The sequence below is a fragment of the Ochotona curzoniae genome, unplaced genomic scaffold, assembly GCF_017591425.1.
Source record: "Ochotona curzoniae isolate NIBS_2020 unplaced genomic scaffold, NIBS_Ocur_1.0 contig_43, whole genome shotgun sequence".
NCBI classification, from domain to species: Eukaryota; Metazoa; Chordata; class Mammalia; order Lagomorpha; family Ochotonidae; genus Ochotona; species Ochotona curzoniae.
Genome location: NW_024466218.1, coordinates 33,836,877 through 33,852,079, shown reverse-complemented (window position 1 = coordinate 33,852,079; position 15,203 = coordinate 33,836,877). Strand labels below are relative to the sequence as shown.

The 15,203-nt window shown below is 37.2% G+C and overlaps 1 protein-coding gene across 1 annotated transcript in view; it reads right to left on the bottom strand.

Annotated features, from left to right (window-relative positions):
• The window catches only part of CCDC102B (coiled-coil domain containing 102B), a 166,204-nt gene that overhangs the window by 40,924 nt on the left and 110,077 nt on the right, over nt 1-15,203 (bottom strand). Inside the window, exon 7 of the mRNA XM_040984767.1 lies at nt 3,515-3,685. Coding sequence (XP_040840701.1) covers nt 3,515-3,685 — 171 coding nt within the window. The remainder of the gene's footprint in view (nt 1-3,514; nt 3,686-15,203) is intronic.

Here is a 15,203-nt window from a genome sequence, read left to right as displayed (position 1 = left end):
CACACACACACACACACACACACGAGATTCTGATACTGACACAAGAAAATTGTAATGAACACTTGCATGTGGAAAGGGAAAAAAATAAAGTATTTCCAAAATCTAACTTGGCAGATGTTGCAAAGTACATACAAACTGCCCATGGATAAAGTTTCTTTATTTGGCCAGCTTCTGGCTTCTGGGACTAGTTTTCTAGTCTGTGTTTTTTTTTAATGGGACTCAGCTGTATTCAGCCAAAGACCTTAGTATTTGTACTGTATATACTGTGGCCATATCAGAGGGTCTCTGGGGGAATATTCACCTACAGGCTATGGAAAGCACACACTCATGTAACTCCATTCTCATTCACATTTCAAGGAATAACAAGTGATTTCCAAGGTTGAAAAATGAGTCACTTTGAACTCCAGGCTAAAAACTCACTTGCCAGTTGAACTTTCATAAATGTAACAGCTCCCTTTTTTGCTGTTTTACTCCAACAAATTTCTTAGGTTCATATTCACACCCAAACCTTGTGCAGACATTGCACATCCTCTGAGCTGCCTATAGTCACCTTGAGTTATGAGATGTTCCGGCAGAGGCACAATCTCATTCTCTCCTTCTAAACTATTTTGTTCAGCTTAAAGGATTTCTAGGATTTTGCTTTGAAGAGATCCAGAGTTTTAATAACAGGTTTGATGTCCACATCACAGACACAGCCTTTGCCACAAAGGTTAAGCTTAATTGGCCTGTATTTTTCAAGGGCAGCCCCAGTCTTCCAGAGCTTTGCATCTGGAAATGAAAGATGTGTCTCACCATGCTGGCAGTGGCAGAACTCCCCCAACTCCTATATTGCCTTACCTAGCTCCTTGAAAACAAGGAGTTCATCTCTTTTTTGAGTTCATCTCTCCTTTTTGGCATTTGTCAAATACAACAACAGAAAACAAAATCATGGATTTGCAGCCCTTCACCTAAAAACTGCAGCTCACGCTGCGCACGCTGCACATCATGTGCCTTACAAGGTCTTACAGGAATTGATGCACTGGCACAGATTCCATTATCACAGAAAACAGAGCTTGGTGACTCTAGCTTCTAATACACCTCTCTCACCACCTCCTTCACGCACTGAAGCTGATTCCATATATTTTAGTGCTTTCTTTATTTTTTTTTATGACTATATCAGCCAGCTTCCACTTTTTTGAGGTAGGGAACAATCATGACGTCTCTGGTGGCTTAAGACAGCAAGTACAGTCAGGTGTCACTGGCACATGTTCTGGGAGACCCGCTGTTGAGTGATTTTGTCACTGTGTGATCATGGAGTTTTTTCACAAGCCTGGATTGTGGAGATCATTCACTCAGGGTGGTTCCCTGATATAACCAAAGAGCTGTGCAAGGCGGCTGCCAGTCTGATAGGACACTGTTTTAGAGCAAATTTTAAAAAGCATGGGAAAATGGGGCGGGAGATGGTGGAGGCAGAGAGGAATCCCTATACATACAAAACTGTCATAGCAAATGTAATAATTATAATAATATTAATAAAGCATGAATATGTGCAAGAACATGAACATTATAATAAAGTAACAGTTTAGTAAATACATAAATTGGCAGCATAGTAACTTATTATTATCAAGTGGTATATGCCATACATAGTTCCATGCACTTTGCCACTATCACCCCCATTACAACTTGGCTACCCAAGGAAGCAGGAATCTCTCAGCTTTGCACCAATGTCATAAATATATAGGTCTGCCAATGACAGCATTTATATACAACATGGACATGTAGTAATTCTGCCAATGGAGATGCATCTGGCTCATCCAGGCTTTATTCCTTTCACTCTTCAGTTTAGGATGTTTGCTGGATTATGTTTGCTTTGGAGACACCCCACGAAACTTGAGGAATGACAGAAAAGCATATCAGAACAGAGGCTCATCAGGAGCTGTGTGGGCTGCCAACCCTTCTGACAGCAACTGGCGTGAACTGCTTCTATTCCCAAGGTATTAGTGGAACAAATATCCTATAGCAAACCTCACTCTGGTGGGAAGAATGAGTGGTCTTCATGAAGCTTGTAGAAAATATAAATTCTTTAAAAATTATACATGGATTTCAATTTTTTTCACACAGAATAAATTTACCCTTCAATTCATTTTCATATATTTTGAAGTATTCTCTTGTAATCCTATAAGGAGAACTAGCTCATATGATCATCTTTAAGACCCCAGATTTATCTATTTTTTTTCATTTTTTGAATAGCTAAGTTTTTAAACTGTTCCATTAGACTCTTGCATCAAATCTTCAAGGATTAACGTTGCACAAATGCACAAGCCTGAAAATATTAGCACGTTTCTACTGATGCCACATCACAACTTCTTCAGACCTGTATAAACCGACACACAGGTTTATTTAAATCTCGGCCTAAAGAAACACTCGTGTGTTAAAGCTGTTCTAGGGAATAATAATTTTGAACAATTAAAAGAAAAATGACTAGAAATGTTATTATGAGCCTGTGTATTGTACTGCTGTTCCGACCTATTCTTCCACAGTGCAGTTCCCAAACAAGTGGATATCATTAGTCATTCACACCCTTATAGGAAAAGAGCAAGGGGCACCTGTCAACAGAACTGCCCTGTGAGAACTGAGCGGAAGGCCAAGTCCTCTCGGTGCCACCATGCCTGTACTCATCGCATTCTACAAGAGAAACAGAGCCAGGATTTTTTTAAAACTGTAACAGAATTGATTAAAAACTAACTCAAAATACACAATGTGTCCTAGTATGAAATTACTCCATGAAAAATATAGCTCTGCTTTTTTTTTTTCAATTGTTTGGAATCACATGAAAATAGTCCTTTTAACCAGGGAACTCATGCTTTTTGCCTCAAAAAGTTGTCCAACAGGAACAGATGCACTGACGGGAACACCATCTGACAAAAGCACTGCCATGTGGTGACAGATCCACAATCACACTGACGTTTGAGACTGTGCCTCTTTCTGTCTGTCTTTTTTAAAATAACAACTCTTTTTGTTGTTCACAGCTGCAGACAAACCCGTATCTTAGTCACAGGTGTGTGGTCAGGACGTCACACCATTTACTTCTCAGAAACTTCTAAATATTTCCTATATTCCATAAAACATCAATTAGTCGATCTAATCCAATAAAATGAAATGCTTACAATTTCTAAAACACTACAGAATACTAGCAGATTACATACAACTTATAAGAAAACATATCAGATTTCTCTTATATATGCTTGAATGTTAAATAAAGTGGTAAGTTTTAATAACGGCATGCCCGCATTTACACAAATGCACAAAGGAACATGCTAACAAAAACAATGGGGCATATGGAGAAATCGCAGCACAAACAAGTGCATATTATTTTCAGAATCCTTATTCTTATGATTTTTAAACTGGCTTAGTCATTAAAAGTGCCAAGATTTTTATTCGCAACCAATTCCATGTGCTACTAAAGAGACATGCTTTCCATATGCTATTATATGCTACTTTGAGGTTGCTCAGCATGCATTCACTCACACAGTACCTCATCTTCTTTTTGGTTGAGTTTCTGCTTCAACTCTTCCACTTGGAATCTCAATGTCTTCACTTCCGCCTCGTGTTCAGCCAGTAGACTGTTGGCATACGTCAGCTCTGCCATTTTTGCGTGGTATTGTCTGCTCAGTTTGTAGTAGCCATGTTGAAGGGCCAACAGTTCCTAGCAGAATAAAACAGCTTGTGTGATGTATAAACCACTCTGTAAAGGTCCAAAGAATGGCAGCTTTTGTGAGAAACGAGGAAGATATTTTAGGAAGAATTTGGATGACTCTACCCTTCAGTCTGTAATTCTAAAATTTCATTAACTGAATATACAATTAGCATATCACTCAAAGAGAAAAGTGCATGTAGGTAAAATACAAGATCAAAGTATTTATTCTATGCTTTCCAAAAAAATCACATTTTCACAAATGTAGAATGAAAATATAATAGATGCACAAAAGAGCTGCTCATCCACTCAGCAGAAGCATAGAAGCCAACCACTATATTCTTTTAATTTTTTTTTTTTTTTTTTGGAAACAAAGTTCCGAGCTACTGCAGTCATTCTGTTAGCTGCTGTTTTCATGAAATCACAGAGATCTGGAGAACGGAATGTTCATGTGAAAAAGGAACACAGATTCATTCCAGTGATTACTACTGATTAATTTTAGTATGCCTACCGCCATACATGCAATAAACAAACAGATCACAGCCATTTGCCTTGTTATTAATAAAGATATTTTCTTTTGTAGTTCAAATTTGCAGTATAAAACTAACTACCATCATTCTAAAGAATTCCTTTCTCAAACCTACATAAAAAAATAGAGTTCCTCCTACACTCATAACACCATAGGAAAAGCAAAGAATGTTTGTGGTTTATAAAAACCAAGTTTGGAAGGCCCAGCTCTATGGTGTAGTGGCCAAATTCTTGCATTGCATGTGCAGGGATCCCATATGAGTGCTATTCAATTCCTGGTTGCTCCACTTCCCACTCAGCTCCATGCTTATGCCCTGGGAAACAGCAGAGGATGGCCCAAGGCTTTGGGACCCTGCACCCACATGGGCGACCCGGAAGAAGCTCCTGGCTCCTTGCTTCGAACCAGCTCAACCCCAACTGTTGCAGTCACTTGGGGAGTGAAACCGCAGAGAGAAGATCTTTCTCTCTGTCTCCCCTTCTCTCTGGAAATCTGTCTTTCCAATGAAAATAAATAAATATAGTTTTAAAAAAGGGCAAGTTTGGAGACCAATGAAAGAAAAAAAATATATATATGCATATATACATATATGTGTGTGTGTTTGTCTTCAATCACCAAACAAGTTTTCCTAAATAAACTTGTTCAGTTTTCCTAAGTCATGAAGTCATAAAATGATAATCCTAAGTATTACAAGTACACAATTTGTATGTAATGGAATAAAATAATATGTCCTACATAGGAAATATAGCTAGAGACAAGTCTGTTATGGTATAAAGGGTCACATCAACTCTTTATAAACAGCATATAAAACATAAAGGGACAGAATTCATAGAAAACAAACTACCTTGTAAACATGAGAGTATATCCAATTTCAGTACAAAGAGGAGAAACAGTAATCAATTCATGGAACTATTTGCTTTTACTGAAGCTGAACTTCAATGTTATTCAAACATTGTTAAGTCATTTTGCTTCTGTGTATTCATATTTCATCACCACTGTTTATGTTAGCATTAAGTATAATCACCAATTCTTTTCAATTTCTCTATATCATCAGTTTTTCCTCTTAAATCCCCAAACTGAGAGTGCCAGTCTTGGAAATTCACAATTTCATATTTTAATATTTTATTAAGTACATATTTGTGAATTCAGAAACGCTCTTGTCTTTTAATTTTGAAATGCAGTTCTTACTCTTAGTCAAATGATCCTGATAGCCCTGATGAAATACTTAAATGAGAGAGTGAGCATGTAGGATGGACGAAGGGGTCAAGCAGTATGTGAGGGTGACTGTAAAAGCGTAACATCAGAGATCTGGAAATTTTTCTTTCGGTTGCTAGCTATCATACTCCTGGCTGTGCTACTTAGTGTAGGAGGTCTTAGCAAGAGCTCGCCGTTGGGGACCCGTGGTGGAGAATCCATAGATCATACGTCCCAGTTCAACCATTACGGGAGACGGTATGCAGATTCTCAGAGATATTAATATACATCTACAACATGACCCAGCCTTCTCACTCCCGGGAATTCACTCATATGAAATTGAATCAACACACAATATGCTATTTGCACACCTGTTATCTATTGCAGTTCTATTCACAATAACTAAGATATGAAATAAACACATTTGCCCAACAATGAATAATCGGATAAAGAAAATGTAGTGTTTATATGTGATAGAATGCTACATAGCCACAAAATGAATGAAATCATGTATTTTTCAACCAAATGGACTCAATTGGAATGTTATGCTTAGTGAAATAAGCCTGTCCCCAGAAGAAACATATCGTATGCTTTTCATAGTTCGTGGTGCCTAAAACACAGAGTACAAAAAATGTATTCCACATGACTTAAATGGACATTTTGAAATTTGATTACTGTTCACAATCTAATTCTATATTCTTGAGGAACTTTTTTTTAGCTTGCTATTTGTTGAATTCTTTACCTAATAGATGTCATAAGGAAACTGAAAATATTTCACTGTAAACATTGAAAAAATAATTTGGGGAAAGAGGAATGGTGGAAAGTATCACTTTGCCTCTGAATCTGTGCTGCAAAATGCATGAAAATGCTCACTTCATAAAAATTTTAAAATGCACATAAATTCTGTGACTGTCATTTTGTGTATAGGAATATATTCCATATATATGCACATAATTTTATGGAATGTGTGTATAAAGATATCATTACAAGAACCATGTTGTTGTTAATGGAAAAATTGAAAACTAAATAAAAGGCCCTGTATACTGTTATGAAAATATTTCCAAAATATTTTATGGAAAAAGAAAATGCCTGTTTAAAGTGACAGATGATCTAATACAAAAAAAATCTGTATTAGGTATTTGGCATAGTTCAGTGCATGACTTGGGATGCTACCAGTGCACATCGGAGAGCATGGATTTGAACTCTGTGCACCCCCCAACTTTTGGGTTCCTGCTATGATACAGTTGAGAAAAGGCAGGTGACAGCTCAAGAGACTGGATCCATGATACCCACATGGCAGTTACAAATGCCATTCCGGGCTCCCTGGCTTTAGCAGGTTGCAGGTATCTGAAGAGTGAACTAGTTGGGAGGTCCATCTCTTTCGTGCTCACTCTCTCTCTCTGCCTTTCCAATAAATAAATAATAAATACATAAACAAATATTTTTCAAAGAACAAAGCTGATATAAAGTCTCCCTTGGTTTGACACCATTGGTAACCTGTTGATCCCTGGTCCCTACGAAATCTGAACCCTATCACTCCCACAAGTCCAGGAAGATCTCCCAAGCAAAGCAAGCAGGAAGTAGAGTGAAGGACATGAAATGGCAGAGTAACACTGGCTCGCATGCATCACATGGCAGAATAACCACTGGCTGGCATGCATCGCATGGCAGAGTAACCACTGGCTGGCATGCATCTCATTGCAGAGTAACCACTGGCTGGCACGCATCAATGGCAGAGTAACCACTGGCTGGCATGCATCACATGGCAGAATAACCACTGACTGGCATGCATCACATGGCAGTAACCACTGGCTAGCATGCATTGCATGGCAGAGTAACCACTGGCTGGCATGCATCTCATGGCAGAGTAACCACTGGTTGGCATGCATCGGAAGCCAGGGGGAGAAAATGTAAAGGAACGAGAGGCACCCTGATTTCCGCTAGCCACTTCCCTGGCTCCTCAGTTTCCCAAGAATATTTGACACCGAGTAACTTGTGCCAGCATGTAAACAAAATAAGGAGGTGTACATGCTGTGAATTCCAACCTGTAGTGATTAAAGACACAGAAATGGATGATTAAGTCTGAGTGAGGGGAAGATAGTAGGAGACATTCAGACTGAGCAACTAACTAGACCCTATCACTCAAACCAGACAGGTTCACAATGTCCACTCCTAGCACCATAGTAACATTGTGGTTAGTGGCATTATCAGTGTTTTACTGAATTACATCAAAAAATCAGCTCTCAAATGCAGACTTCTCATTTCTGATCTTTTTCTAAATATAACTTTCAGATATCAGGTTTTATACTTTATTTTCTATGGGGGAAACCATGTCATAGGGAACACAATGCTATTATTTGAAATGACAGCAGCACATTTAAAGAAAAGGCTTTCTTCATCTATTAAACAAAAAATTGCTGCAAAAAATGATGCAAAGCTTAATGGAGGACTTAAGGGCAATTTGTAGGATGGTGGTGTTTTCTTGAGAATTATGCCCCTTGTTACAACTCCCTAAATGCTTTTGCAATTTAGTGAAATGATTTCTCCAGATACTTAGTACTTTGTCATTAAGCTTGTATAATTCACCTGGACTGACTTAAAAGGAATTAAGAAAAAAAAAAGGAAGAACCACTTTGATATGCACATATAGCAAGGAAATAAAAGCTGAAGGGAGAGGAAGAAAGGAGAAAGGATAGAAGGATATTGCTATTTTCAGTGCAAATTCCCTTCCAACTAAGTGTCATTTTTATAAACAGAGCTTTTAACTTTTGTGATCCACTGCTTGTTCATTTGTTCAGTGAAGGTCAACTTATTCTCAGGCCAACGAAGTGGGTGTTAATGAGTGAGCGGTGCTCATCTCAGTGGCAAGAACACCTAGGAACATTAACCAAAGCCTTCTGAATCTGTAGCTCAACAGTTGAGTCCAGAAACCTTGGGTCTCAGATGCTCCCCAATGTTTCTCATTCAGCATAAAGTCTTAAGGATTTCTGATTGAAGCCAAGACTAGTAAGCTTATGCTTTCCAGGGACTACAAGTACTAGGAAGAGACAGATGCAGCAGATCTGTGTTGTGGCACAGTGGGTTAAGCCCACCAGCATGATGCTGGCAACCCATGTCAGTGTACTGGTTGGAGTCCCAGACACAGGCTCCTGATTCAGCTTCCTACTAATGCACCAAGGAAGACAGCACGTGGTGACACCCAGTGCTTGGTTGCTGTTCCAAGCAAGATCCTGGATGGTGTTCCTGGTTCCTGTTTTGGGCAGGCCGGAGCCCTGGTTTTCAGAGTATTTGGGGGAGTGAATGAGCAAGATTTTTGCCTCCATCTGTCTGCAACTCTGTCTTTTGAATAAAATAAGAAAATCTTTTTTAAAAAAGTAGATGTGATTAACTGAGCAATGAGTTATGAGAAATCTCAATGAACAACAGGAGATATTCTTGAATTATAAAATCACTTTCAAATTAGCCAGGGAAGGTTTATTCCCAGAGTTCTTTTGCGTATCTGGGGCACTGGAAAATTCTGGTTACACTCAGATTTAGCACACTTGGCCTTCCTCAGCATATAATAACAAGATATGAGAAAGCACCTGCATCCATTTCATCGAAATGTAAATTCATAGACAAAAAATTGTTCAAAGGATAGCCTTTAATACAAAGACTTATTTCACTTACAGAAAAAAGACGTTGTATTAGTGCAAACATGTTTGTAACCAGTTTTAATGAGAGGGTTTCATGTTTCCCGTGAATCCACTAAAGGATATTTCTTCACACGTGCAAACTCTACTCGTCCTCCTGTGACTCCAGTGCTGAGCGCAGGTTTTCTCTAGTCAGTCTCAGAGTGACTGTGCAAAATGTCTTCACACAACCCAATCAAACATAAACCCTGGATTTTAATTTTATCAAAACCAGCATCACCTGCCCATCTTCTATCTTATCATGATTTACCTTCAAGGCTTAAAGAGGTTATTTTTGACATTTTTATAGATTAGTTCATACTGTCACTATTCTTACTTTATGTTCTAGGGATAGATTGCTTTTCTTCTTTTTTTCTTTTCGATTTTATGGTACAGTTCCACAAGCTCTGGGATTTCCCTTCCTCCCTCCCCAAGTCCGTTTCCCCCACTGACTCCTCCTCTATCATTACAGAAGTACAGTCCTTTATAAACATCACTAAGTCCGTCATTCTGCTCTTTAAGTTTATCCTGACATTGTAGGTTTGGACAATGGAAAGGAGTCCAGCATCCCATTGTCAAGATGTATCTAACTGTCTCATTGAAAATCCATCTTTGATTTTGAAGTAGAGATGCATATTGCATTATATCTTCCTGTCTGGATATCAAAGTCCCTATTACACAGTTACTATGCATGTTATTAAATGAAAAGCCATTAAAAAAACAGAAATAGAAAAAAGTAGTAAATTTACAACAAAATGAAGTAAAATAACACACTATTGAGTGACCAATGGGCAGCTGGAGAAACGAAAAGAAAAATCAAAAACCTTCCGAAGCAAATGGTGCTAATGTTTGACCTATGAGCCAGTGAAGAAATAAGAAAAAGAATTTGAAGAAATGAAAATAAAGATAAAAGTATCAAAACCCATGATATTCACCAAAATTTCAAAAGGGCTATTGAGCTGGTATTTTGCATGAAGGTTACCTTATATCATAGATAACATATGATAGTTGCCCCTCTGGGATTCACTTGTTTTACTGAGAATAATGGTCTTTAGTTGGGACCCTTTTTTTGCAATTGGTAGAATTTCATTCTTTTTAATGGCTGAGTAGCATTCCCTAGATGAGATTTACCACTGTGTCTTTCTCCACTCCTCTTTGGACTGGCATCTGGGTTGTTTCCATGTCTTTGCTATTGTAGATTGTGCTGTAGATATGAATATAGAATTACAGATCTCCCTCTCATATACACATGTTATTTCTTTTATATATATTCCCAAAAGTGGGCTAGCTTGGTTAAATGGCAGATCAATTTTCAGTTCTCTTATAACTCTCCATACTGACTTCCATAGTTTTGGACTAGCCTACATTCCTACCAACAGTGAAAAAAGGTACCTTTCTCCTCACTTTCACAGCACCAGGTGTTGGTAGAGTTCTGAATGTAGATCAATCTCACTGCAATTAGGTGGAACCTCAGTGTGGTTTTCATTTGTATTTTCCTGACAGCTACGGAGCCTGATCATTTTTTTCATATGTCTATTAGCAATTTCAATTTGTTCTTTTATAAAACATATGTTCATATTCTCTGCCTATTTTGTCAGAGTTGTTAGTTTTACAGTTGCTGAGTTTCTAAGGCTCTTGTAAATTCTGGATATTAGACCCCTATCGGCTTTGCAGTCTGTAAAGATTTTATCCCACTCTATTGGTTGCTTCTTACTTTGTTGATAATTTCCTCTGCTTTAGTTTGTTGTAGACCCACTTGCTTATTTTGGCTTGACTGTGCTTTTGATGACTTTTCTAAGAAGTCTTTCCCAATTGCTACATTTTACAGTGCTTCCTTTGTATTCCTTTAATAACTTGATGGTTTCTGGGTAAAGATTTAGGTGCTTGATCCATTTAGAGCTGATTTTTGTGTAAGGTGACAGATGGGGGTCTTGGATTTTCTTCTGCCTGTAATGAGTTTCACAGCTCTGCACTCAGATAACTCATAATTATTATGCAGGTCTAGTTTAAATGATTTGCTAGCTTACATATGAGATATTTTATTACCCAAATGGGAATGATTCATTGTATTATTTTGCATTGTCCTGCATGAGAATTGTTCATTTCATTCTAACCCTCACATAGAATCTACGTCTTTTTGTGCCTCTATGTAAAAGGCTCCTTTCTCCTAGGACGCAGCCAATGCATATTTAGAGCATGTGTACATATATAAAAGAATCATCTGTGGGTCTAGGGCAGATGGAAAAGCTAACTGGTTCTTGGGTCAACAGAAAGTTAAAAATAACAATGAAAATATTATAATTCCTGGAGATGCAGTAAAAGTTGTCACTAGCAAAGATGATAACACCTCAAACTACACACATACATCACAGGCTCGCACTAAACCTGCTAAATAAAGCATATCAACATTGGCTGAGAAAAACAGAAAAAGTGGATTTTACTAAGGATGAAAAACTTATTAAAGCAGGTACAAAAATATAACTGGCAATTTTTTTGTCTATCCTAATACTGAGAATGTTTTAAAAAAATTAAAACATGAATTTAATGAAGATGGGACCACCGTGGAAATGTAAAAAACAGGAAATGAATTGCTATTGATACGAGATTAACAAACTAGGAGGGATTCTGCCTAAAACCCTTGCCTTTACGTCTGCCACTGTGAATCACATCCAGCTGAAAGCTGCCTCTGTGCTTTGTCCAGGTGTATCTTTACCTTTACTCTTAAATAAGAATGAAAATAAGAACGATTTCACAAATATTTCATATGTATTAATTCATTGCTAAGTAAAAAGACTTTCGACCCATGCAGTTCTTCAGAATTCCCAGAAAGGTTCTGCCACATCAATAAGAAACAAATAATCATTTTTAATATTCTTTTATAAATTTCCCCATTAAAAGCACATTTCAGCTTCTAAATGATTAGTATATTGACAGCTTTTAGTGGTTTGGACCAGTTACTAACGCCATAGTATGCTTCATAGGTGCTGATGTTGATGCAGGCAACTGAGTGACAGCAGCAGAGCTCCAAGACTGCAGGGTAGCTCTAACAGGAGCACGTGTGGAAACAGCGTAACACAAGCATGAAGCACTGAGGAAGCTCTGGATGCTCATGAATTATAAATCTTACCCTAGAAACAAAGCACAAAGCCTCTTCTGAGTCCACGCTCCACTTATGTTTGAACTCATCCATCTGTTTCCCTTTGAAATATCAAACTCTCTAAAATAACTGCACTTTCTTTCCCCATTTTTCTACCTTGTATAATTTCTCTCTCTTCCCCCTATTGTTTCTCCACACAATCCTGACAAACTTCTTGCCAGTATTTGGACCATCCTCTGCTGCCTTCCCAGGTACACTGCCAGAGGCCTGGACCGGAAGCAAGACTGGTGGATACTAAGAGTAGCACTCCATTACAAGTAGTTGGCTTTGCCCAGCACCAGCTCAACTTAGTACAATGCTGGCCTGTTTATAAATGTGCACACGTATGAGGTACAATTGTGTGTGTGTGTGTGTGTGTGTGTGCACACACACAAACTTCAGTGTGGTATTTCAATAAATGTAGTTGATCTGTACTGGTCAGGTAATGGTGTTAACGCTTTCCTTTTCCTTATGTTTGGATAATTCAAGCTGATCCGTCCTACCAATTCACAAACACATGTTATTGTGATGCAGTCACAGCAATGAGCTGTGAACATTAGAATACATTCCTTTTATTTGTGTTTTGCTACCAATTACTCAACCTCCCTGCCTTCCCTCTCCTTTTCCCCAGTTCTAGTAACCACTAAGGTCAGATAAACTTGTTTTAAAGCTTCCACAAGTGACAACATGAGAAATTTGCTTTTGTGTGTGTGAAACGTATAAGATGATATTCCCAAGTTCCAGCCATTTTGCTACAGATAATAGAATATTGTTTTATGGCTGAGTAACATTCTACTGAATATGTGTGTACAGTTTTTTTTATCCATTCATTTATTCATTGTCATCTGGATTGATGCTGCATCTTAAATACTGTGAATAATTAAGCAATAACAAATAAAGTACAGTACAGTAGTAAAATCACCATATCACCTATTAATTTAATTTACATTTACATTCCTGCCAGGACACGCTAAGACTTCTTCTCCTATCTGGCATGTAATGATGTCACATTGTCATTTTGATCTCTATTTCCCTGAGCCATATGATGTTGAGCATTTTCCCAGAAATGGTGGCCATTAGAGTATCATTTTGAAATTATCCAATCATACCATTTTACTGTTTTTGAAATTATTTTTTGTGCTGTAATGCAACTTCTGAGTTAGTAGTATATTCAGTTATGATCGTTGTCAGATGAATACTACACAGGGCTTTTTGTCTTGTTTTGCTATTCCGTGGAATGTTTCTTCATGCTGTTGACTGTTCCCTTTTTTTGGTACAGAAACTTCGTGTTTTGACATAATTCCTTCTGTCCACCTTTTTTTATTTTACCGCCTGTGCTTTAGGACAACTGGGGTTTTAATATTTTTATTAGTAACCATAGTGTGATCTTAAGCTCAAGTAAAATACGAGCCTGTTTATTCCCACATTACAGTACAAAATAAACTATTGTATTCTGAAAATGCTACAAAAATCATATTAAAAGAAAAGATTAATATTAAACTGTGAAGCTAGAAAGAAAATATTTGAAAAAAGCCAAAGAGAACATCTTGAAAATCTAAATAAATTCTATTAATTATAAATACAGTGAATGAATAAAAGCTTGGATAGTAATAAGTTAATTGCTGATAGATAAGAGTCACACAAAATTTGGTAAAGAATGATCATAAAAGTGCAAATTAATAAAAGGGCTAACAATTAGGTGATGTGCTCCACTTGTACGTTCAGTTGTCTGCTCCTTCCATGCACTACAATGATACTTTACAACCTCATAACAGCCAGCTGTCGGTGTTACTCAGGTTCCTTTGTCCCTTACTAAAAGTGTGGTCACTATCAACGGGCTGATTGTCAAATCCGTTACAGCTGGGTTCCCAGGACAGTGAGAGCCACATAGTATCTCTTGTCTCTCACACACAAAAAAGGCAAACTAAAACAGTAACTACAATGAAATTTTTAATGAAAAATTGAGACATCTGATCTGCTATAAATATATATATATACATATATATGAGTATGGGAATTTATCCTGTACTCTTCAAAAACAAGCCAATTGAAAAAAATAATCTAAAATATACAATGAGGTTCTATAAAGTTGATTATATTCATGTTCAAAACGTAAGTCTTACAAAGTCCAACAAACTGTTATTTCAAATGCTCAAAGAACTAGGAATGATATTTTGTAGTACCAAAGCAATTAAAGTAGAATATACCTTTTAAAGGTAGTTTAAGTTATTTGGAAATTTTTATCAGTTCAATTTATATCTGTTAAACACAAATAGCAATGAAAATTACAAATCCAAATTATAAATAAAAATCCCACACTTCCACTGTGCAGGATTCACCTGAACTGATTTAGGTGAATTGTTGCTGTATTTTGAAGCTGACTTGTTTTAGACAGAAAAGATAAAGAGTGAGCGAGCATGTGTCAGCTATCAAACCCCTCTGCGTGTATACCCTCCAAATTCCTGCAGCCAAATTTAGTAAAGCACTAACTATTAATCAGAAGAAAGAACAAAGGAAAAAGTAAATAATGTGAGGAAGGGATCCGGGTAGATGTTTACAAAAAGAGTTCGGAATTTTATGAAGTACATCGTACAGACACTTGTATGTGTCAACATAACATTGGCAAACAGTTTAGAAAAGCACACAAGAATTTGAACAAATTTAAGCACACAGAAGATTGATGAAAATTTGGGATTTTTATCCATAATAAATTCGATCTGAGGAAAGCAAGAAAGCTAGAATTCCCTCTGATATCACCATTTACATATTAAGTGGATTAACATGAGGATAGCAATTGACAATCATTCATTATCTTTATGAGTAAAATAATCATGACAATTAAATAGTCAAGGCATTGAAATATTATTTTGCGTAAGGAAAGCCCAAATGACAGGTCTAAATCCCTTTCCCAAGTGGTTGTTTAGATTGCTTAAATAGCTGTGCATTTTAACTGCCAATTATTACAGCTTAGAGAACCAAATGCAAGAGAAAATAATCAGTATA